The sequence below is a fragment of the Corvus moneduloides genome, chromosome 3 (genome assembly GCF_009650955.1).
Source record: "Corvus moneduloides isolate bCorMon1 chromosome 3, bCorMon1.pri, whole genome shotgun sequence".
NCBI classification, from domain to species: domain Eukaryota; kingdom Metazoa; phylum Chordata; class Aves; order Passeriformes; family Corvidae; genus Corvus; species Corvus moneduloides.
The window spans coordinates 52,366,790-52,393,166 of NC_045478.1; the positions used below are offsets into that span (position 1 = coordinate 52,366,790).

At 38.6% G+C, this 26,377-nt stretch overlaps 1 protein-coding gene across 1 annotated transcript in view; it reads left to right on the forward strand.

Moving 5' to 3' along the window:
- SLC35F1 (solute carrier family 35 member F1) overlaps positions 1–26,377 on the forward strand; it is a 230,306-nt gene that overhangs the window by 194,335 nt on the left and 9,594 nt on the right. The window contains exons 5-7 of the mRNA XM_032101556.1: positions 5,278–5,434; positions 9,648–9,700; positions 14,231–14,385. Of these exons, the coding sequence (XP_031957447.1) occupies positions 5,278–5,434; positions 9,648–9,700; positions 14,231–14,385 (365 nt within the window). The remainder of the gene's footprint in view (positions 1–5,277; positions 5,435–9,647; positions 9,701–14,230; positions 14,386–26,377) is intronic.

A 26,377-nucleotide genomic window follows, 5' to 3' on the forward strand; every position in this document is an offset into this window, starting at 1 on the left:
GGGTTGTATGGCCAAGTTCTATTCAGAGAAACCATTGACCATTGTGTGTCAGACTGGGGCCAAAAAAGGGGGAAATTTGGCAGGAAGCTCTGTACCTTCATGGATCCGAAGCACTGCACCATTCAGTTGCCTCCTTGTCAGAAGGGCAAAAATGGGTCAGCACTTACAAGTCAGCAGTGCTGCAAACAGGTTTCTTACAACACAGGTCACCCTTTGTGCAAGCTGCGGGGACAAGCTAAATATTTGTAGTTTCATTCTCTTTTGGCTTAGCTGTTGGATTGAAAACCTCAATAGCTTCCCTTCCAAACTGACTACATTTCTGAGTTGTAAGCACCTCTCACATCCACTGTGTGCTCTTACTTTTCCTCAAGTTTGCTTGCTTTTCTACAGAGGTGGGGTCACTGGGTAGGTGCTAAAAGACACCGAACCTATGTATTACCAGTTGGGTTTTGCACACAGGCTCATACTAAATTTTTGGGACTTGACTGTAACATTTTTGAAAAGAACCTCCTTGTGTGTAAAATGTTCTTTTTTTTGTGTGGCATCATATGAAAAATGTGTGTGTATCTATTAATGCAGACTAGACAGAGTTAGATTTCATCGATCAACTTGCCCTGTCACATTGATTTCTCTAGTGCCAAGCCAAATTATGTGGGAAGGCTGGAAATTCTTTTCAAAGATTGTCAATTAGGCACAGTTTTCATTCTTAATTAAAAGCACTGAATTGTGAGCAGAGCATAATACACTGGGATTTAAAATTCTTGACTCAGCTTTCTGAATACAAATGCAAGTGCTGTAAAAACTGCATTTGCCGGAATGCTACTAAATAAAACAATGGAGTTTGTGACAGTGCTCACCATATCTCCCTGCCCCCTTTTATCTCTGTCCTTAATCCTGAAAGGAGACTTATAGTTCATTGGTCTCCTCCAGAAGTAGCCCTGCCTCAGCTAAAAAGGAAATAGTGTACTCTGTATTGTGTAATCAGCCAGCCAAAGCTGCATTGGGAATGGTTGTTTTCAGAGGAATTGAGACTTCAACCCTGGGTTCCAGAAGAAGCATCCTGTGTCCCAGCAGTATAGAGAGTAACATGCTTGTGCAAGTGAGCTGTGGACCAGCAGGAGCATGTGGGGCAGTGGAAGCAGACAAGGAACAGATTGAAGAACACTGACACTTTGCCATCCAGCCGCAGTAATTAGATGTGATTTGCCATGTTCGTTATTAAAGCATAGGTGTAGCTGTTAAGTAAATTTGTCCAGAAAAAATCTGTTAACATGCATTATTGCCTTTTAATTTGGACCTACACATGAAAAACTGTGTCCATGCTTATTGCTATGCAGAGACACGGCTGATTTTTTACTTGTTTTAGTGGCATAATGATGTTATTAATAATGCTGTCTTTAAAAGAGTAAAATATATCATCTGGTTTAATTTCTTTGAAAGGGTAAAACTATACATTAAAATGTGCAAATAAGAAGAATTAAGGGCAGGGGAAAAATAACAAAATTGAAACTCTTCATTAAGAGATTGTGCACCATTTATAGGATGTTTCCTAGCACTGGGCAAACTAAAGAAAAGAAGACACCGAAAACAATGATGCTTTGTTAGTCCTCAGTAAATGTCTCTGTTTATCTTATATTTTGGGGGATAAGAACTATTGACACCTGTGTGCCCCTGTTGACCACACTGCTTACTGTATCAGAAGAGCCATAAGGCTCTGCTAGGTACCCACAGAATAAGGCAATTTAGCCTGCCAACACTTACAGTAAGGGAACATGAATTTAAAATGTATCACTGAGAGATTAACAGGTGTTTTCCAAACTATCTGCAGGAATTAGGTATAATGTGCATACATGCTTTCAATTTTCAATAAATATATGGTCGTTTACCTCTTTATTGTATCTGTACTGATATTGTGCACTTTACTCAATGGGAAAACAATTACTATCAAGTATTTAGTGCTTTATCATCTTACGTGCCAAGTATACTTGAAAATAACATTATTCTTCCCATGAGTTACTTTCATACTTCTGCTCTTGCCATACACAGTGGTCCAAGCCACAGAGGTCTGTGTTTCATCCAGGTTTTCAAAGCACATCCTAGCTTTAACGTGCAACAGTCTCTGAAAACCAGTCACATCAATCCTGTTAATACATGTGAGTCTATGTTCAATTTGAAATGGAACATGCTGAGAATGATTTTTAGATATTATGTTCATCAGCAACTACAACCAAAAGCAAAGAGAAACACCTCTTAATGGCAGGGGCGAGGGCAAAAATGTGACAAAGAGGTGTAGTGAGAGCGTGAAAAGAAATCGTGCCAGAACACAGTTCACATTTTAAAAATTTGTGTTTTACTGTAGTGCTATAACTAGTTCCCAAAACACTAACTCTGCTCTGGACTATATGACTTCTCCACAGAATATTAAATATGGTAACAATCATTAATGTAAAGCTTGTTTTTCCAGGCTATGCCTTGTGTGTCTTCTGAAGAATGACCTACACCATTAAATTGGTCAAATACAACTTTATTATCCTAAAAGTCTTTAGAATGCCTCTAGTTAGTTGACCCATATTTCCTTAGCAATGAAACCAGTAGATCCATGTGGATATCACTTCCATGAATATAAGTCTGTAGGGATATGTCAGTCTTGGGGGTAAGTTCCAAAGTCTCAGCCTCTCAAGGAAACAAAGATAAGGCATTTGACAACCAGAATAGTAATTGCTAAGAAGGAAAGCAAAAACATATTTTACAACATTTTTTCACCAGGATATAAAGTTTTGATGCACTAACCCTTTGGGTACCATGTATTACTCTAGTCACTGCATCTCAAAAAGAAGTGATGAGAAAATAAGCCTGTATAAGCTGTGGAGAAAGGTGAGAAAGATGTTCAAGGGCATAAAATGGATTCAGATGAAGAGACTGTAGCTGGACCAGGACATTCCATCTCTCAGAAAAGGCAAGAAAGAGACAGATACTGTAAAGGTATATGAAGTCTTCAGTGATATGGAGAGGGTCAATACAGAGTGATTTTTAAATATTTCTCAGAAAATTATGGGATGACCAATATAATTTTGAGGTGTCCAGCGTAAAGTTAAAAACACGAAGTACTTCTTAATAGTAGGCAAAAAATACATGGATTTTACACAAATTGATGAAGAATCCCTCAAGGTTTATTAAATTTGATGGTCTAATGTAACTTCCATCTCAGAAAATGCCTAATCTACTGAGAGCTGGCTGATAAAAGTCCCTCTGTGCTTCCCTATTTGTTTATGCTCTCCTCAGCCACCCTGTGCTGCTGAGTACCAGAGGAGGTTCCAGTGTCAGAGTCCGGTGCTCTGAACAGATCTTGGCTCCCTCTTCTGGGAAAGCCCTGAAGGCTGAGGCTCACACTCAGCATGAGAGCACTTTGGGGAGAGCTGTCGGGGTGTGATGCTTGAGGCCATCCCATCTGTGCGAAAATGCTCAGCCTCTGAGCTACTTTTGTTTCACAGATGCAAAAGGATGATATTTTTGTCCCAGAAGAAGCTCTAAGGTCAAAAGCTTTTTCAGCAATACTTCCCGGAACTGTCAGTGAGTAGCTGCAATAAATACCAAATGAGTGAGCTCAGTGAGGAATCAATGGAGCCACTGTGAAATATGAAATGTATCAGGGGTATGAAGAAGTTTTGTAAAGTGCTGATGGCTATTTTAAATTAAGAACATCTTCCATTACTGATTGCAAAAGAAGGCTAAAAGAAGAAAAATAAAAAAACAACAAAGCAACCAAATCTTTAAAAATGGTCAAATATAAACATGTTGCCAGTCAAGGAACATTCAAAACAGAAATTCAGTGAAAGGCTGGATGAGTATCAGAAAAACAAATCTAGTAATGTTTGGTAAATACACAGAAGCCATATCTCATCTGAGCTGAAAAATGTTGGAAACTATGAGAGTATTACTGGGAATATTTTACGCTTTACTCCATTCCTACTGTCCTTAAACAACTTACACTTTTCTGGTGCTCATAGCCTGTGTTGGAGACAGGATACTGGATTCATGAACCCTTGGTCTGTCCTCTTATGACCATTTTTATCATCATAAATTTCTTCTCCATAGAAATTTCGGCACTCCAGTTTGTAATGATAACTGAAGGCTTAAAAGAACTCCTTAAAGAAAAATGTTGAAAAGATAATCTTAAACCAGTCAGAATGTTTGGTTCCCATTTTAATTTACTTCATTGTATATTTTACAAATCAATTGAAATAAAACTTTAAAAGGCAGGGACATAAAAAATAAGTCATGGTATTTTAAAAGAAAATGAGGTTTCTTTTTTAAAAAAATACCATTTAGTACTTCCGCATTTCTGCTGAAACTTTTCAAAGAAAAATCCATTATATCCAGCCTTTCAGAATATGGTTCTGCAGCAATATCTGACAGCTTTGTGAAGCTGTAGCTCTTGTAGAAATCATTTAACAAGCCATATGTGCAGAGGGAATTGCATGCACCAGTTTGCAAAGCTAGAGCCTCAGTTTTCAAGCTGGAACTTGATCAAATGTCACTGTAGCTCTCCCCAACACCCAATAATAAAATCTTCCAAGACTTAAAAAGATTTCAAACAGTCTTTGATAAAAAAGTTTTTTAGTAATTCTATATACCTGAATGTATTGACAATACATCTTGTTGATCTTTGCATGAGTTAGGTACTGCTATGTTAATTGAACCTCTTTTAAAAATCTGTCATTATCATCACCCTGTCTACACTCCATCCTTCCTCCTCTCTTTCTTGTCAAACAGCTCCATGTGAGAATGAGGTCAATATTGGGTTGTAATGATTTCTTCACTCATTTCACAGGTACACAGAATTTTTCAGTTGTCCTCAGATCTAAGTACTGAACAAGTTTTAGACTGGTTGAATTTCAAGATGGGATGCAAACTGCTCTATAGAGCTGAGTCACATTCTCTCTGCAAAGAAAAAATAAAGGTGGTAATAATAAAGTAAAAAGGATTAGTCTCTGAAGAGTGTCACTTGGATTCTATACTTTTTTTTACAAGTTTTTCGGCATTTTTTGGCTTCTTTTTTCTACAGCAAGGAATATGCTCTCCCTTTCTCTCTTCTAGACTTGGCTGGTGTATTGAATGAAAACTGTTAAAATGACAGAACATTTGCATTCATTTTATTAACCCATATAAGGGCTACTTAGTGACTAAGGAATTAAGTCTGCAGGGAAGAACTTGCAATGGTTTTGGACAAAAGATGGTTGTTTAGAGGCATTCTGATTTTTTTCTGTTTGTCCCTAGGTGAAAATAAACTGATAGGGGATCTCCTAGTACTTGGCGGAGCAACACTCTACGGCATCTCGAACGTCTGTGAGGAGTACATCGTCCGAAATCTGAGTCGAGTGGAATTCCTGGGCATGATTGGACTCTTTGGCTCCTTCTTCAGTGGAATTCAGCTGTAAGTGAGCAGGTTTGAGCCCCAAAGTCATTCAAATAAGTGCAGCTGTAGCCTGCATTGAGATACACTAACCACCTCTTCAAAATTAGCCCTTTCCTGTGGACCAGGTGTCTTCTAATCTTGGAATTTTTGTTAGTTTTCATATTTCAAATTGGTGATTTGAATAGTAACACAAATTTTTACTGAAGTACTCTAATTCAAGGACCAGTGTCTTCGAGTAGTCACATGAAGAGTGAGAAGACACGTCCTATCATCTTAGTGCTGAAGGACAAGTGGATACTTCATGTGTTAATCTAATCTATGAATAACAAAATCTACAGCTTCCTCTGGTTCTGTTTTATAATTTTAAAAAGTTGCTTTGATTTCTAAACAGGTAGAAAACACATCCCGTCAGAAAGTATTTTACTGGTTCGCTTGTTCTGTGTAACTACATTATGATATGGCGGAAATAATGAAAAAGCCTTTAAGAAAATGGCCTTTTCAATTCAAAAGTATTTAGTATTGAGGAGATTGTTGCATGGATTTCAGGATCTATGGGTCTGGTCTATATGCACATGTACCTAACGAGCATCTCAGCTGCAAGCCTAATAGTTGGAAGGTGGCTTCCAGTGTTGTAGTACTGTGACTGATGTAAAAGTAGCCATGCAAGATTGCTGCATTTTTGTGCAAGTCTATCACCCATGCTTATAACACAGAATGATTTTTATTATTAGTCCAAAACAATTTGCTTCTCTACAGATCTGAGCTACTCTGCTTTTAAGAACAAAGACTGATCAAAAAAACGCAGCCCATCAATTCCTACTTCAATAGTTCTATTTCTTTAGCTAGAAAGCTTATCTATTTATTTGGGATCTGAACAAGGGTCTTAAAATTATTTATGTTAACTAGCTGCCATACAAGCAGTTCCCTTTTCAAAAAGAGGGAATTTAAGAGCATGTAAACATGCCTAGTATCTTTGGCTAAAGCATTTTTTTATGTGTTTGTGATTAAGTAGATACTAACTGATTCTGATGACATCAAAGCAATGCCCTTGTCTTGCTCTGTGTGTGTAAACTGTCATGTAAATGTCTAGTATTCCAGAATTTAATCGTTGTGCCATTACTCCCTCGTGACCCAAGCAGTTAGTCACAATTCAGGGTCTGTGAGCCGTTTTGCTGGTGAGAAGCTGGTCTTGGAACAAGGCATCTTTGTATAAAGAAGACACAAGTGGAAGGAAACAGTAAGAAACCAATTCTTTGCTGAAAGCCCAAAGGTTTTTCTATTCAACCTTTGGCCCAAAATCTCGCTCCAACAGGTTTTTTTCCACTGGCCTCTGCAGCTTTTTGCTGATAGTGCTTTTTGGGCACCTTCCGGAGACCCAACTACACTTAGTTCATACCTGTGCCTTTTTCTTACCTTTACCTGTAATGAATAGCAGAAGTCACACCGTTAAGTGTTCACAGAGATTTAATCTAACTAAATCTATCACTTATTTCAAAGAGCTCTTTCTTTGAAACACTACTGGCCACTTTGGTGCAATATAGGACCTTTAGCTCCTCTAAACTGAAGGAGTCTTAGACTGTAACGTAAAATAAACATACATAATGCCTGTTGTGCAGCAAAGGAAGAGGTAAGGTGTCAGGGGAAACAGTGAATTGATGAGTTGGCTGATTACCCAGACATGGTGGAAAGAGAAGCTTAGTATTTTGAATGTGATTAAAGCAAGGAGGAAGAATATTAGTTTACAAGAGTTGGGGATGTCACAACTACCCAGCAAATGGAGCTAAGGTTATCTGATGGAATCACATAATCATAACGTGGCCCACTTTGTAATGGCCCCCTGAAGGTCATCTGATTCAAGCTCCTGCTCAAAGCTAACTCCAAAGTTACATCAAGTTGCTTAGGAACTTGTTCCCTTGATTTCTTGGTATCTCCAAAAATGGAACTGCCAGTCATGATAGGCAACCTGTTCCGGTGTTTGACTAATTTTTTCCCCCTGATATTTAATCAGTTTTCCACATTGCAACTTGTGTCCATTGTCATTCATCCTTCTGTTGTGCACCTCCAAGAAAAGTATGGCTATATTGTCTGTAACTACACATCATGTAGTTAAGATGGAAAATTTATTGTCGTGTCCCCCTTTGCCCCAGCTTAGCCTTCTCCACACTAAGCAAACCCTGCTGTTTCAGCATCTCCTCTTACATCCTGTGCTCAACCTGCCTGACCACTGTGATAGAATTCCACTGTATTCCCTTCAATTTGTTAATGTCTGTCTTGTTCTGGACAGCCCAAAATTGGATACAGTACTCTGGCTGCTGTCTCACAAATCGCATCCTTCAGCTTGCTGGCCAGACTTTTACTAACACAGCTCAGGATGCTGTTGGCCTACTCTGCTCCAGGGACACATTGCTGACTTGAATTCAGGTTGATGTCCATCAGGAATCTAAGGTTTATTACCAGAAAACAACTTTCTATCTGGTCAGCTCCCAGCCTGTACTGTTTCATAGTGTCGCTCTACCCCAGGTGCAGGAGTTAATATTTGCTTTTCTTGAAATTCATGAGGTTTCTTCTCACCCTTTTCTTTAGATGACATTGTAGATAGGCCACCCATCTAATCCATACCTCTTCATTCTCTAAAGATCTTTAAGGAAATCATGTTGGAAACCTTGCTAAAGTTACAGTAGGTTACAACACATCCTCTCATCCATTCCTTCTCCTTTATTTACTGATCCAGTCACCTCACCTCAAGGCAGTCAGTTGGGTCAGGTTTGCTCTTGAGAAGTCTGTGCTGGCTGTTCCCAGTGGCATCATCTTCATTTCCTGTGTCTGGGAAGATTTGCTCTATAATCTTCCTGAAGGTTAGTATAAGGCTGGCCAGGCTATACTTCTTGTTCTGTGTTAAACTGAATGTTGCATTTCTCTCTTTTCAGTCATCAGGGACCTCCTCCAACTACTGCAACCTTTCAAAGTCCTTGTGATTCCAATTCTTCAGTGCCTCTTGCATCACTAAATGGCCACTTCTGGCAAAGTTTCTCTCACTCCTCTTTGTTTCACAGATCATAAGGAATCACAAGCCATAGCATATTGTTTTATACTTCTTTTGTATTGGCTAAGCAGTAATATGAAAGCAATGTTCCTACGTTTAAGTTATGTGAAATTTTTTTTACCAGACCAAGAGACTTTGCAGTTTGTTTTCATTATATTCTTCAGGAATTGCTGATAAAAGAGACATATTCCTTATGCATGCAAAGACATCTGTCATTTAGTTATTCTGCAGACAAAATAGTCTTATTATTCTGTACACAGTATTAGATTTGCCACACATCAGCAGCAAGGAAATTAGAATTTCCAGCATGCAACTCTTTAGACTAGATTAATCTGGAAGGTGCTGAGCTCCTGTAGTTTTATTATTAGACTTGGTCTTCCACATGCCACCTTTTGTACTAGGTAATTTGTTTTTCAATCTGTATAATTCCATGTTTTATACTTGTTTAAAATAGGGCTCAGACCAGCATGCAGAGTTCTGCACAGCAGGATTTATCTGGAAATCACACAGATAGAGAAAGCAGTTACTTGAGTGAAGACCGAGCTTGGGAGATACCTTATCTCCAAGGGTCTGTTTGCCTGGACTTGTTGCCACCTTAGAATTTTATGGATCTGTGATTTTGATATTAATGTACAATGCAAGATTTACAAGATACTGAAAGTGGACTTTTGCAGGTTTGCCCATCCTTTGCTTATTATCCTGACTTTCACTGCTGCGACTATTTGGTTTCTCTCAGTGTGTAACAAATCACAGTATGCTTCCCAAAGCCAGTCTGTGATATCTATTTATTTTTACACTGCAGAGCTACTCTGAAGTGTGAATAACTCAGATAGATACATTATTAATAATTAACATTCAAAAGCTTTCAGAATATTAAGTCAGAAGAGTACAAGGGGATTGAGCATTTAGGGGAATGGTCATGTAGAGCAGGTGTATATATAAAGCTGGAAATAAACCAGGGCAAATTGTATGCTATTACATATGATTACTGCCCTGAAGATCTTTCAAATACACAGGCACAGGGATAATGCCAGAGTGGGTTAGCAAACTCTGATTGCATTCGGTTCCTACAGGGATTTTTTGTTATAAAGTTATTTATGTTGTTTTGTCCAGCATTTGAATTAAATGAGTGGAAGTAATTTAACTTCTGTTCTCCTCCATCAAATTCTGCCTTCTCTTCTCTTCTAGTGCAATCATGGAACACAAAGAGCTGTTGAAAGTCCCCTGGGATTGGCAAATAGGTAAGAACACACTTTACCTCATTGAAGATAGTTGCTGAAGGAGGCATGGAGACAACCGGTGTTTGGGGAGGTGGCCACAGAGTTTCAGGGGAGCCAATGTTTGTGACTTTTCTACTGTTTACTGCCAAGGGTTGAGCCACATGCCTCATAACTGTTCTTAAATGGTCTGTCCTTCAGAACTGTGTTATGCCCTCCTTGCACCATTAGGTTAAGCTTATGAATGCTGTAAGGTAATCATTCAGACAGCCATGAAGTAAAACAATAATGGGGTTCCAATTCTAAGATTCAGTGCAACATGGGACAATAAATGAGGTAGTCATTAAGAGCCAAACCTTTTCAACAAAAGCCAAAGAAAGAAAATGGAACCTAACAAAAAAACCTAAAAAAGTACTTGCAGTGCGTATTATAGCCTCATAAACTCACTTCCAGGGGGAGCATTTCTGTATGGAAGTGTTTAATTGCTTTCCAAATAGTCCTGGTAGAATATAGCAGATGTGTCCTTTAGACAAGCTTTGGGAGCATTGTGCCCGGTGAAGCTGTTATGGTGTTCTGCCAAGCAGGGATTGCATTTTCCTGTTTCAGTTTGGAAGCTGAGTTTATGTCTCCCTTCTAATTCGTCCAATGAATTATTTGTTTTAAAAGCAAATCGATATTACGGGGAGTCCCTGTAATCACTCTTCCGCTATTTATGACAATAGAAGAAATAAAAGAATACTAGTAGCATAGATCTGATTGATTGCAGAGGATTCAAGCTTTGGCAGTCCATTGACAATCGGTCTTTGCCTAGTTTCAGACTGAACATCAAAATGAAACTCAGAAGTGTGCAAAACCAACTGATTATGTGGGGAATCCCTGAGGGGAGCGGATACAAATTATGGAATACAGCTGGTTTCTTTAAACTTAATTCACAATTTCCTTTCATTGTCCTAAACCTTGATAAATACAGCACATTTTTCACAAAACACTGCAGCTGGAAATCTTGGAAATTTGATGGTTGAGCTGAAAAACTAAGTGACAAATCAATTTAAAGTATCCATGGAGAAACACTCTCAACTGTGTACTATAAGTGTATTGGCCTTCTTTAATCTGAGATAATTAGCATAATTGCATCAGTGTTTGTTTATATTTCATGAGAAGGAGCTTAGGGACATAATTAATCTGGTACTGATGGAACTAGCAGTGGTCGTAGTGAATTAATCTACTATCCATGTAAGTGTCGTATATACTTCTGTGAGATTTCTGTTCTAACTCAATATCAGTGAAATGTGCTGTTAAAATAAGGTCTTACTTCATCTGTAATGCCGCTAAAATGTCATTGAAAGTTGATTACTAATACTGAAGAGTCCTTATGCTTCACAAGGCTGAGATCATCTTAGCAAAAGCATCATAGAGATGTACTTGTTTTCTTATAGCAATAATTGGAAATGTGGTGTAGTTGAACATGGATTAAATGGTGACAGTTCTGTAGTTCTCCCGTGTCTTTCAGTGCACCTGGTGTACTTTTCATTGCATTGGCAGTGATACAAGATTGTTGAGAAGTGATTGACAAATCTGTGTCAGGGAGTTCACAGCCTTGTCCAGAGTAGTTATCCACTGCGACAGACTCAAACCTGCAGTCCAGCAGAGTTAAATCATCAGCCATCCAAATTGTGGTGATAAAGTCACAGCAGGCAACCTAATAAATAACTCAAGGTGGCCCGTTGCCATCTGCCATAATTGTGCTTTTGAGATTGGATGAGCTACCTTTTAACTGATGCAAATGGTTTTTAAATATAAAGATCTAAAGCCAATCTGTTATGTCTATCATGTTTAAAACAGGCTGTGGCCCTCCTGGTGTTAATTTTGGAAATTGCCCTGATACATATCATCGTCTTCACACTTAGTGTGAATCAATGTAGCTCTGTTTGAATCCTTGAGGTTTTAAGTATTAATACTTGCTGACAACCAGACTGAAAGGAGGATGATTAAATATTTTTGACTGAGTGGTTTCATATGAGACCATGATGTGTTTTATAGCAATAGATGAAATAGTAAGGAATAAATTCACATCAGTTTTATTTAAGAGAAAAGCCCGTTTGAAGCTCCAAGGAAGTTCCCTTTGTTACTGGGGGTTTGAATATTTCTGAATGGTCTTGGTTCCAAGATAGTATGAAAGATCATAACTGATTCCATTTCATGCCAATTAAACATTTGCTTTTGAAGTAAAAGCACAAAGGCAACATTTGTGCATCGTTGCACCGTGCAACATTCAACCAGCATGCTCAGGAACAAGACCAGCAGTTCTCAAGTCAGGTTGGTCTTAATGGTACTTTATTTAGGCTATTTTAGAATGGTCCCTAGGGACAGATCCTGCCAATTTGTGTGAAGACAGCAAGTCTAAAGAGAAATGGAGAAATACTGAGGGACTGGGGCTCGTTCAGCCTGTGGAAAAGAAGTTACCTACAAGGAGGCTATCAAAAGGACAGAGCTGAGGTCTTCACAGGAGGATGAGAGACAACAGGCAGAAGTTCAAATGACAGATTGAGACTGGATAAAAGGAAAATCTTCACACTGAGGACAGGCAGGCAGCAGAGCAAGTTGCCCAGAGAGGTTCTGGAATCTGCTGGAACTGCAGCACTAGTGGCAATTCCCAAGGCTGCTATTTGCACTGCATGGGTACCTGAGGAGGCTGAGGCTTCAAGCTGCTGACTTAAAACATATTTTTAGTCTCAGAACCGGCCCTCTAAGAAGCAATATCTGAAAATCATATGATGTTAATTTCAGTTTTTATTATCACCACTAAATGCCACCCAACTGGTGGATTTTACATGTATTTTTAAGCTGTAAATTAAATGCCACTTTATATTCACCTCTGCTAAGACAGCTACAGTTCAAGCAATTTTCCACTGGAACTGAAATGCCCTTTGGAAAAGCAGCATGTGAAGTCCATGTAGTTGTCTGTCAAATAATGTGAACGCCGAGGCAGTACCATAAAATTATACCATAAGTTGAGTACATAAACCAGCAAATCTGTGTTAAATCCAGACAACAGGAGGCTTGGTGGACCACCTGGTGATTTGCAGAGTGTTCTTTGACAATGCTGACTTCTGATCCAGAATGGCTTTAGTGCCTGACCTGTTCTTCTTAAGCCTGAAAGAAAAGCTGGCTTAATGCTCCTGTATGCAAACAATTTCCCATTGACCAAAACTACACTCCATATGGTGCAATCATTTGCCTGCTACAGAAGAGTTGCAGAGTTTGAATAAAGCACCTTTCAAGCACTGCCCAGAACTTAATTCTGTTACCAGTTTACAATGCATGCCTTATGAATTTGCTACCTATAGGTAAAATCAGTTTTTTACCATGATGGTCCATATTCTGAATATAAACTCAAATTCCTTATCGTGCCATAACATGTATGGACACTGATAGTTTGTGTCTGCTGAATTTGTTTCAGTTGAATGTACACTTCAGTTCATACGTTTCTAAAGGATTCAATCTGTCACAGCTGATTTTGTCCTTTAGATAGCTTTTCTAAAGAATTTTTAACTAGATGGACCCATATGCCGATACATGTCCATTATATGGCCTTTTTATTTTTTTTATCCTTTCTAGTCCCTTAGAGGACTTTGGCAATCAGATTTTCTACAACTTTTAGCCAATAACAACATGTTCTGAAGAGCTAGCATCAGTCTAAATTTAGGCTCATGCACATATCCATTGGGAATTCTGTAGCATACGGCAGCCTAAGAAATATAATTTGCATGAGAGCAGATGAGTAAAATGTTTGCTGGTTTTTTAACTTCATATTGATTAATTTGCCTTGGGATTTATCAAGTAATAACTCAAGCAATTAATTCTTTTCCAGTAAGTTATTTAGGGTTTTAAATCTATTTAGATTTTGACTGTAATGTATTTTTATTATATTAGTGTCTAACAATCTAATTTGTGTGAGGCAATCTGTAAACATGTGACAGGAAAGAGTTTCAGCTCACAAAAGCTTTATTAAGGAAGGCAGACAAAAAGGAGTAGAGGAACAGAGGTTCAAAACTATAAAGTGATTTGTCAGTTTTGGTGGCAAAGTAGGACTAGGACCTCTGACACTTGAGTGCTGTCCTCATGCATTCATCCATTTGCTCATTAACTCCTCTGCAAATAATTTTGCATTCATTTTTTGAGTCCATTCACAGAAAATACTGTGTGCTCCATCCAACTCAAATGAACTCACTTGATGTTGGTGACATTCAGCTCCTTAAGAGACTAGATTTGATATGTCCAAATGCATAATTATGTCCAAATTCATGTTGGACATGAAGTAGTCACTGAAAGTATAAGACATCAATTTGAAACAACTCTGCTGTTATGGAGATCCCAAAGGACATCATTTCCACTGTTGGTTTTCACTCTCTATATATGTGTATACTATTAATTGGAATGTTTCTTTGACAAAGCATTATTCTTTCTTCTCCTAAAACACACCCCTCCTCCTCCTAACAAAGTCATTTCTGCAGGCTGTGGAAGGTCACTTTGCTTCTTGTTTCTCTTCTGCAGGTTTGCTGTACGTCGGCTTTAGTGCCTGTATGTTTGGCCTCTACAGCTTTATGCCAGTGGTCATAAAGAAAACCAGTGCTACTGCAGTCAACCTCTCCCTACTCACAGCTGACCTGTACAGCCTCTTCTGTGGATTATTCCTCTTCCACTACAAGGTATGTGGAAATGAGAGCTGTATTTGGGGAATAGCAGTATGCCTGAAGAAACATCAATGCAGAACAAGGAAACAAAAGAAGCCTCCAAGCTTTGCTAGGTCTAAACAGTAAAAGTGCAAGTTGATTTTTTTACTTCAGGCTTCCTACACTAAAAACAATTTTATTTTATAATTTTGAGCTCATTTGGTCTTTCTGTTATAAGTTTTAAGATTTGAGTACCTGCTATGATTCAGTGGCTGATGATGCAGTGGCTACACTGCATCATAATTTTCATCTTACTTATCAAAGCATCAGCCACTGCATCAATAATTTCATCTTACTTATCAAAGGTAACTTTCAACTGCTGTGAACAGACCTAAGGTGGCAGCATGAAGGGAAGGACTCTCCCAAAATTCCCATAGATTTTTTTTGCCTGGGAATAAGGTTGTTTCATTCATACTGATTCTGAATTTATAACTAAATTGTCCATATATTACACCTTTCTGTTGGCCATACCAGTGGCTTGCCTCTTATTGTAAATGCCAAAATGTGCAGCATATTTGTGTTGAAGTCAAACTTTGACCTCCCAGGTCCTCTAATACTTAAAACACCATGTTGTACAGAACCACATTTGACCTCCAGTTACAAGGAATGGCACTTCATTATTGACAAGTATCCCCCCCACAGTGTCCATCCTGTGAAAATAACATTGTGGTGCTGGAAGCAATTGCTTTGTATCATCATTTATTCATAGGAGGGAGGTTACTTGATAGCTAAAATTGTGTTAGAAGTGTTAGGCAAAAGAAGGCTTAAAATTCTGAGTGTCTAATCAACTCAAATCAGATTTTGTGATAGTAATAGTACCTGAATGAATCTGAATGAGACAGTGAAAGTTCAAAGCTTCAGAGTCCAACACAAAATTGTTCGTCACTACTGTCTTTTATTTTGGTTTTTTGGCTTTGAGAATTTTGAAGGCAGAAGAGAAGCAAGAATAGAAACAAAAATTTGACTGAAAACACAATGTGGGAATTGTCTGCTGCTTTGCAGCTCTGTCTCATGGTGATGTGGTTTCTCCTTCTTTCTGCCTCATGCTTCAAACCCAAAGTGTTTGACACTAGGTATAAGCTGAAAACTGTTATCTGTTCCTAGCAATATTATTTGGTACCACAGATAAATATATTTAGTGGTGTTAGTCCACTGTTTCTAAGAAAAATTACTAAATTACACTGTAAAAGGCAAATGTGATTCTGAAAACAGTGGTACTAGCAAAATCAAACTCTGATAGAGGGAGAGACTCAAAAGGCAGCAGAGGTTGGACAGCTCTGTGCTCAGCATTGCTCAAACATAACAAAAAAGGCAATTTTGCAAATGCAAGCTTTAAAGTTCAGGCACTTGAAAGGCAAAAGGCACATAAAAAGTTTGATTTCTTCCCTGTGTCTAGTTGATGGATACATTAGCAGAGCCAGGAAGGCAGAATTTTCAGCTTTACTGACACCCATCTTTCTGCAGTAAGTGCATGTCAGCTCTCATCCATAGTGGCATCTTGGTCTCTCTTTAAGACTGTATGGAAAAAGTGCTCAAGAGTAGAAGGCTCAGGACTGAAATGTTTTTTGGTTGAAAGCATCCATCTCAGCATGTGTCCTGATAAACTGGTTGAGTTCCACATCTGAAGTAACTGATGGTCCCCTCTGCCCCTTGCTCTTCTTATTAGAAAACCAAAAATCTCATTCTCCTATGGTTGATGTATATATCATGCTGTCACTCTCATAAACTCTTATCAGACTGTTACTTAAACCTATTTAGGTTTTTTGCCCCCATTGCTGTCCTTGGCAGACTTTCAGAACATTACTACTCCAATAGTTACAAACCTCCTTATTTCCAGCATAAATTTACTTGTGCCTGGTTTTGGTCCATTCATCTTCCTACCAAGAGTATCCATTAGCAGGAAGAATGCTCATCTCCATGGCATTTATTCCATTGGTACATCAATAGAGAGGAATCGTATTTTCTCTCAGTCCCTACTTCACTGATCAGAGCAAGTCCTTCTCTGCACCTCATCTGGTTGGATTTCATCCTCTCTGAGACAGCCCCTTCAGCTTGAGGTCCTGGTCCCTCCATCTGGTTGGATTTCATCCTCTCTGAGACAGCCCCTTCAGCTTGAGGTCCTGGTCCCTCCAGCACCTGGTGCAATGCTTTTGTCTCTGCTTCTCTAGAAAGCCAGTTACCCCATAGATAGCAAGCCTGCATTGACATTTTTCATCACTGCATTTCTTTTGTGATTTGTACTCATCCTGAGATCCATACGATTCACGTGTCTCTCCTTTGTTCTTCCCAGCTGAAGTGTTGATAAAGAGAAGACCTTTATCAGGGCTTTGTGAAAGGACCTTTACCTGAAATGTAGCATCAACTTCTCAAGCTGTCAGTGTCTCCTTTCACACCCTTCAAACTTACATTGCAGACAAAATTTGAAGAGAGAGGCTGTGTGCGAAGATCTAGATTTAAAACTCCACTTAGTTATTTGGTTTCCTCTTTACTTACCATGTTTTTATCCTTAGATGACCTCCTCCTTTCCTTTCTGGCTTGCTATCAGGTAGCATTTTATCTGAGGAAGCAGAACTGTGAAATGTGTAACTTGCACTCAATAATGAAGTCTGATATGTTAGCATTAAGTGATCTAAATTAATTCCCCTCCTAGGACTGTGTACACTTGCTTGTTTCCTAGCTTTTAAAGAGCTGTTTCGTTCCTAGCCCAGCTGTACATCTCATGCAGCTGCTTCTGCTTTTTGCTGCACGGGCCAATGGGCACAGCCCCACTTCACTGGGAAGGAAATGGGTTTATGCTGAAGTAGGATCAACTGAGTGGTTTAGTGTCCCTTGCAGAATATCATTTTATGAGGCTTTCAAGAAACAGTTGTGATTTTTCCCTGTGCTGCTACTTTTATCACCAGACAGGTTTATTGCACCCTTAGCAGTAAATCTATGAAAATCCATGGACAATGCAGGAAACAAGTTTAACTGGGCTTTAGAGCCTTTGAAACCAAAGAGAAGATTGCCTTTGAAGTATTTTGATTCATTAGCATTTCATTTTTGTATAATACAGCCTTGCAACATCATTACATGCAAGACATGAGTGAGTTGATAAACAGCTGCATCTCTAGTCTTACCCCACATGCAGGCATCTTCCTAGCACATTGAACACTTCCCAGGCCCATGGAAGCCAGATATTCAGCTTGTTAACTTGACACAACTCTGGTGATATACATGTAATTCAAGATGTTAAATGTTCAAGATTTTATTGCATTAAAATGTAATAATATATAGCTTTCAATTGGAGATAGATTACTAGATTGTAATGCATCATTCTTAAAATTTCTTGCATCCCCCAAATAAAAGCTGTCTTTCTAGTTCTTCTGTAATCAGTAATTGATTCCAAATATTCCAGCAGATGGAGAAATGTGTCTGCCCACTTTGGTAGCTCAATATCCACCACTGCCATAGCATTTAAGTATACAACACCATATCTTCAATACTTTTTTTTAATTCTCACCATATTGACATGTATTATACAGTTTTTATGTTCAAAACTTTCCTAGCTGTCTGCTCTCATTTTACCTCCTACTTTAGCACAAGTAACAGGACTGTCCTTGGCCGTTCTTTGTTATGGATACGTGGACACGAGTGGTGCTAAAAAATTCAGGGCTGCCTCTCCGGGTGCACAGGGTTAGAACTTTTGTATAAATATGGGGGCATTTTTTCTTAAGGCTATTCTTTTCTACATTTCAGTCTTAGCCTTAGCTCTTTTGTTATGTGAACTTTAGACTTATTACTTTTCCTTTGCAAGCTCTGTGTTGTCTGTACTCATTCTAAGCAAATTGGGTTCTCACTAAATAATCTAAGCAGTTTATTTTATATTTTCCAGGAGCTAGGGCATGAATACTGATTGTGTCCTGGACCAGCAGGTTGAGTCACACTATATTATATCATTACCTAGCAAGCCAAGCACAATCAATTATATTATGCATTGGCAAATTCATTCATTACTTTATCCAAGATGCAGATATAAAAACCCAGAGTTTCTGGATATAGTAGCAATTCCCTAATGAAGAAAATGCATGTATTTCATAATAAATCAGGGAAGCCATGCATCTTGATTTAGAATCTCAGAGAGTATCTGTGCAAAGGACTTGGATGCACAGATAAACATGATACTCAAAACCTTTCAGAACCAGAAATGTGAAATTATGCTGGGTGAAACCTCATTTGCTGATATTCACTAATGTTTCTAAAAATTACTTTTCAATGCTAATTCTAACAGCATCCCTCCAATGGAAGGGAGCAGATGACAGCCTTCCCATTACATCAAGAAATAAGCCATGCAGGAGACTGGGGTTTAACCAAATGGAGAAGAAAGGGTGCAGTCTGGGGGAAGGGGGTTCCAGGTTCTTTTTTGCCAGCACAGATCCTAAGCAATGCCTGTGAATTTGGAATTTACATAGTCTTCACTGTAGTGAAAATGTGAGCCTTGCTAGAAATATGAATCTCACTGAAGCCAGTGTGAGATCTCCTGCTGTCTTTGGTGCACTTCAGTTCATTTTCCTAAATTAGGAAAGCCTGCCACTCAAGGAATAATCTTCAAAAAAATTCGGTTTCATGACTATACAGATGAAACCTTATTGTGACTCTATATGCTTCAGGCAGTCCTGAGTTTTGTTGAAGCAGGATGGATACAAAGTCTGTGGGTTGATAGCAGGAGTTAAATAAAGTTGGTTTGGTTTGGGGGAGGATTGTTTGTTTATTACTTTGATTTTTATTTCACAGACATCCATAAACATCTGAGAGATTTTTCCCAAACCTCTGATCTAACTAAGAAAATACTTCAGTTTATGTTCTCACCTTTTTTTTTAAACTTCCCTGAAAGCATAAGCTGAAGTCAGTAAGATCCTATTCTTTGCTTGCACTTGTTAGGGAACTAACACCGACCTATTTTAAACTTTGACAGTGGTGTTGTCAGTGGTGCTGTCAGTGGTGCATCATTATTTCTAGTGAAACAGGCAGTACAGGCTAAAATACTAGTTTTTTACACTATTACTTCCTCAGTCATATACTTTAAGGTACTTTCCTGATGAAATTGGGTATGCAAGCTGCTTGGCCCATAAATTTTCTGTTTGAATGGAATTTAATTGCACAGGGCTTTTATCCTTGTGAATACTTCTAAGCCTTTGATAATAATGAGGATATTACTTGTTAATTCTTTATGTCATTGGTAATGTGCAAAAACCAAAATTCATGTTTCCTTTCCTTTTCCAAAGTACTAAATTTCTTACATGGGGACTCCCTCTCAACAAGTCTGCTCCCCTTTCATCGAAGCAGCATCTCAAAATCTTCTTTTTCACATTTCTTTAAATTTATTTATTTCATTAGTTAGCTATTTGAATTTCCTCCTCCAAATTATAGTCAATTAGAGAATAGTTAGGTGTCTGTATTTTAAAAGCTGCCTTGAGGTGGAAAGGAGTTAGGTGTGTCTTAGGTCGCATTTGAATTACTGTGACAGAAAGGGCCCCATCCACTCATCCTTTTTGTGGTGGTGCAGGATGGCATACAATAAAAAAGCTATGAAGTAAAATGACAGAAAAGAGTAGAAGCTGGAAAACTAAATGCCTCCCACCAAGATATTGCACGGCCTGATAAATTTTTAACAACACAGCGCAGATATGGCAGCTTTTTCAAAATGCTGCATTTCTAAAAGGATGTCTTCCTTTCACAGTGCTATCTTGCAATAGATTCATTAGTTGCAAAGCATGAATAGTGAAACATGGATACTCACTCTTTGGAAGCCATCAAGAAGGGTGTAAATGATGTGGCATTCGTATTGCAGGAGTTATGATAAAAGCTTCAATTTCAAATATATTTTTTCAGACACTAGCTCATCATAAATGTCAAGTTTTCTAGCTTGTTTTCAGTGCTTTTAGCTTGGGATTTTTTTCCTTTGGTCTCATGTTAGAAGTCTGCACACAACAGAACTGATTTGAAGTTTTCTAGGAAAATGCATTTTTGTTGGAAAGGCCTAATTATCAAAACAGAAATGTTGAGTAAGCACATCTTGATCTCAGAGTACTCCAAAGGAAACACCACCACCACCCCCCTTTTATTGTGGGTAACTTTTGAATCACATCTTTCTGTGTCTCAGTGTCACAATCTTCCTGCATACCTCAAATGTTAAAATGTAAAATTTATGGGACTAGTGAAGAAATTATTAGGGAATTGGTATGTTGGTGGGGAGGAGGGGTAGTTCAGGATGCTGTTTCAGTTTGCATGTAATTTGAAGTCACTGCTGTCCAAGTCAGAAGAGATGATCCCAGAAGTCCCTTCTCTTCCCACCTCTGCACTCAAGCTCAACAACACTTCAGACATGTGAGGGCTAGAACAGCCAAGGGGAGGCAACAGCATGGTACTGGAATATGCAATGGTATCCTTATGTTTAGCATGTAGCCTCCACGTGTCAGTCATTTTCATTTGGAGTTATTCATTTGATATTATTAACTGGAAGGTGTACACAAAGCCAGGTGTTGTAACAATGGGCTTTGAGCCCTTGGAAACAAGTAACAGCCATCTCATACTGCTTGTTTGAATTAGTTTTGTGTTCTAATATAAGTAAAAAGTTGTTCAGAGATCTCTTAAATATACCACAAGAGTAGATTGTGAAGTATAATTGTTACAATCTGAAGGAAATAAGTATCTTTTAATTCCTACACAGTATGAGAGTTTGAACACATTAGGGGAAATATTCCTGTTATTGGAATTAACTCTTGGATAATAAATCTTCAACGAAACCATATTGATTTTAAAGGTGATGGTGAATATGGGCTGAAAAAGGAAATCTTGGGGATCACAGAATAAAAAATGCATAATATCAAAGAACCAGAAAATGGATTGCAAACTGCAGAGCAAAAAATATTGTAGCAAATAAGTACCTTTTTCTTTATCACAAGAAAAAGTGCAGGCAGAAAAAACATAATAAACTCATCCTGTCTAAAGATATGGATCTTACTGACAACATACTTTTTCTTAATGATGTTCAATGAATATGAAAACAAAGACCAAGGGGCTAAGTTTCATAATTACTTGCTAGGGAAAAAATCAGCATAAATGAGAACCTCAGCATTTCCCAAGACAAGCATACATTTGAAGACAAGGGAGTACAATGAATGTGTTGAGTTACATATCTCAGTAATAATTTGCAACCCAGAGGAGACAGCCAAAAAAAAAAAAGTCATGAATTAGCAAGGCAGCAGTTGCATTCAAAAGCTAAAACAAGTTTCAGTTACTGAAAATCTGCAATATTTTCAAATTATGATTCTTTTAATTGGATGCTATTTTCACCTTTGCATATGGAAATAAAGACTGAAGTTCCTCAGAGATGTAGACAGAATCATCTTTGAAAGAAAGTGCTAAGGGTTAAATACAATCATTTCATTACAAAATTGGGAGATTTGTTACGGAACTTAGTTCATCTTTATTTCAATAAGTGACTGGAAAAGAAGGTGGAAGTGTGCAAAGGATTATGTCTGGCTTACAAATTATGCCATGGTCTATGAGCTGCCGGGAAGGAACATACGTAAAATCTGTTTTGGTGTATGACTGGATTGAAGTGCTTATTCCAGTTGTGCCTCCTACCAGCCAAATCAGTGAATGCTACAGACACACAGGGTTAAAGCATCCACATCAGCTTCTACTTCCTACCAAAATGGAGGAATGGATCAACATGCAAAAAAACCATCAGTTAGGAAATGTCACTTCTACATGTTTTCAATCTAAGCAGTGGAGTATTTCATTAGTTTCTAGAACATCTACAAAAAATATCTTCTTTTTGTCTAAACTCCCCCTTCCCACTAAACTGGAAGTTTTCAAACCCATGGTATGGGATAGATGTTGGACAATCAGCACTGCTGACAAGCAATTTCATTAGCTGGACTAAACTACTGGAATTATTCCCACCACCTACATGGGTTAAGTTTAGCAAGGTAGAAGGCTAAGAAGGCTCATAATGGGTCTGAAGGAGATTTTAATAGCTTTGACTTAAAGTAATCTGAATTTTATATCTTAAGGACAAGAGGACAATTTGTAGGGGAGAGCTCCAGATGCAACTGGACAAACGATCTCTTTAAAAAATTGTTAGAAATAAACAGAAAACAAGGAATCACAAAAGAAAACTAATACTGTGCAGGTAAAAAAGAAAAGGAGTGAAGTCTAATTACTGTACAAGATAAACCAAGCTTGGCAATGAAGAAAAAAGCAGTGAAAAGTTCTTCTTGTATATTAAGAGAAGAAATAGTTTTGCTATGCAAGGACAGTGGAGGCCAAAATTACACTACCTTTTTCTTGGCACCAAAATAAAATTGAGACCTTCTGTCATATTCAGTAAAGATGAGAGTTAAGTGCGAAGGCAATGCACCATCTTTAATAAAAATGGAAATTACTACGTCAGAAGTGGAAACAGAATGCAATAATCTGAATGCTTCAAAGCTTATGAATATAGACAGTTGGAATAATTTGATATGGAGTAGACAATAAAATCGGAAGTAGACATAATTAGGGGCATGGAGATAGATGGAAAATTGGATGAAATGCAAGCTGGTTCACAAAAGACAGATAATCCATTCTAAATCTGATGTCTGTCTGATAATTTAACAGATTTTTGTAGAGAGAAGTCAAATGGTAGATCTGTTGAACAGTGCAGCACAGAAAATTATCAGTTAAGATAAAGAACAGAATTAGTGGTGTAAAGATTGGAAGCCAGGTGAGAAACTGGCTAATGAGTATAAAGGACAAGGCAATGCACTGAGAGAGAAATAGCTTGCTTGAAGGAGCTCACTGATGGAGGTCCCAAAGAGTTGGTCTGAAGACCAGTCTTGTGTAGCAACTGTAGTAATAGATTTGGCACCCTCAGTAGGAAGAAGAATTAGAATAATCAGGCAACTAGAACTGGCTGACACTGAGAAATGCTGTGAAGCACAGAGTGCGAGGCAGTGTCTGTGGCAACAGATGGGAAGAATTTGAGCATGGTTGTGACAAAGCTGTTTCCAAATGAGTCTGTCTAGGTATTTCTGGTATTGATGGAGAAGTGCTAATGCCATAGGACAGGACAACTTACCATCTCAGGGACAGCACTTTGCTAGCTGTAGCTATAGATTTTTTTTTCTGTCAGCTCAAGAGCACCAAACAGGGCTGTTTCTCTTATCTGCTGCAAAGCCTTGACAGAGCAACCATGTGTCTGCTAACAATGTACTGAATATGCAGATCCCCAAAAAATCTTTATTGTATGTAACATAGCTTTGACAGGTTGGAAGGGACTATGGAACCTTAACATGTATGAATTAATCTGCAAATTCACAGGGAGAAAATGAGAATTATGTGATCTAATGATACAAGAACATATGGGCAGAAACTGAGAATGTGTAGAAATTAGGGGGGATTTTTTGGGTATCATAGCAGGGAGGTTCCAGAACAATTTCAAATAGGTTAGTGGGAAGTGAAAAAAAGCCCTAATAATGCTTGCATGAGAAGGATTTGCCAGATGGAATATGGGATCTGATTGTAAGCAATAATGGGGGTTGGATTCAACAGTTTAGGACACGCTCTCCATTCTGATTGCCTCATGTGCCTGCCTTGGGAGTTGACTCAATTGAGAGCTCTTGGAGCTCCTGAAATTTGGCCTCTTGTTGCCAGCAGCAAATGTGTTACACTACAGAGAACCCTGACATGAAACAGCCATGTCACACTCCCTCCAGACAGCTGGCATGGTCACTCATGGTGATAACTGCAGCTGCATAGTCCTTGTTTCTCAGGGTAGGAGTGCTCCCCATTTGTATTGCCAGGAGAAAAGGACACCATCTGGGAGGGAATTTCTACAGGAATATATTGTTAGATTCAGCAGAAAAATGTGAAAAAAGAATCCAAGATGAATCAGTTATTGTAACCTTGGTTCTGAACACACTGAGCACAATGAGCCTCATGTACAGTAATAGAGAATCAATTACAGCAGACAGCTGCTAATATATTAAATACTTGCACACAAACCCAAAAACACACATGGCAGCTGGCAGCTGGTAGGGCAAACCAACAAAGAATATTGAAAGGTAAAAGTGGGGAGGGGAAGTTGATTTTACAAGCTTTTCTTTTGTGCTCCTCCTTTTTCTATTAAGATCATCCTAAAGGATATGTCCTTTACCACTTTCTTGCCAAGTAATTGATATAAAATAACAAGAAATGAAGCCCCCTTACGCCACAGTAAGGATGCTCACAGGAAATTAGAGCAATGTAATAAAAGTGTTTTAACTTCACATAAAAATCTCTTTCCTACACAGATGAGACTAAAACAGATTGCAGGACTCATTCTACCTTGCACTTTTTAATTAGACAGACTGCTGGTACCGCAGGGGTACTGAACACAGGCTCGTTTTTTCTCTACATCTTACGGCAGAGGCAACAAAGGGAAACAGAAGAGAAAGCAGCACTCCCATCCCTCCCAGCACTCAGGAAAGGAAGATAAGCCATTTCCCACAAACATTTTGCCCTAGCAGGCATGTATTTAGAAAGGACAGGCTATCATTAATTTTTTCTAATTATAGCATTTGAGAAGCATGAAATCATGCAGCTTTGTGCAAAATCAGTATTTGCCTTACAGCTGCCTATGTCAAGCTCAGAGATTTTTCCCAATGCTATCAGTTTTCTCCATAAGTTTGTTTCGTTTCACCAATGAATTCCAGGAAATCTATTAAGTTTCCTAAATTTTAACAGAATTTGTGGTGACAGTTTTCCAGTAAACCTTCCTCATTTTTCTCCCCTGTAGATAACCTCAGCATCTAAAAGGTAAGAAAGCTTAGGAATTTCCCACTGACTACCGTTTTACCAATTGAACTGTGCTCACCAGTAAATATCATGCAAGAACTGGAAGAGAGGGTGCTGCTGTATGACAGAAAGCATTGATCAGTATGTCTTACATGGAGTAAAACAAGCAAGCAGTAGAGCAGAATCAGCTTGCAAATACAGAAAATGTGTCATCTTCTCATCATGGTTTCTATGCAACATTTGCAATTCAGCATAAGCCATAGTAATGGACAGCGTTTCATCTGAGTTAGGTCATATTGAGGGTGCAAGCAAGCATCAGGAATTGAGAAGTATGGCCTTTCTGCCATGCATGAAATGACAGGAAAAACTTCCTTTGACTTCTTTGTTTTCACCAAATGGCAAGGAGGGCAGTGTCAGGTTTTTCACTGTTGCTCAGGCTACACACTTCACTTTTCATCCCAGCTGTGTTCAGAGGGCAAGATAGGACTTTAAGTCATCATTTAAGACTTTATCTTCATGGTTTGCCTAAGAAATAGCCAGAGGTCATTAAATTGGGAAGATAATGCAATCCTATGGTAGTGGACAGACTTGCTGCCCAGAAGTTATCATCATTACTGAAGCTATCCAGCACCCCTTGGTGTCCTTCTCAGCAAGAGAACCAACACTTCTGCTCAAGTATTCCAGCTTCTGCAGTTGGTGAGCAGGGAAGGCACACTAAACCATATCTCAGTGGTTTGGGTCCCTTTGGAGATCTCTTTAAAACTGAGAGATCTGGCAGGATACATAAAGGTTCAGGTGAATTTTTTTTTATCTGTTTCAATGCAGTCTGGAAAACTCACAGCAGCCCTTCTGGTGTGTGATGCCATTTGGTGTTACAAAATACGGTGTTTCACTCTTGGGGGATGCTTTGGTTTCTGTTGATAAGCAGATCAAGCCCTGAATCCTAAAGAGATATCTTCCTTGTAGGCTGGGACAAAAATAGTCAGCAGTAGTTTAAGTCACAGTGCTGATCTAAGACAGTCACATCCTCGTGGGTGTGATCCAAGGCAGTCATCAAAGAGCACAGTGAGCTATGACTAGGATGCTGGCTCCTGTTACTATTAATAAAGTAATATGGCTGTAGCATCCAGCCATGCAAGTGAAAGCACTGTGTGAACTCCTAGCT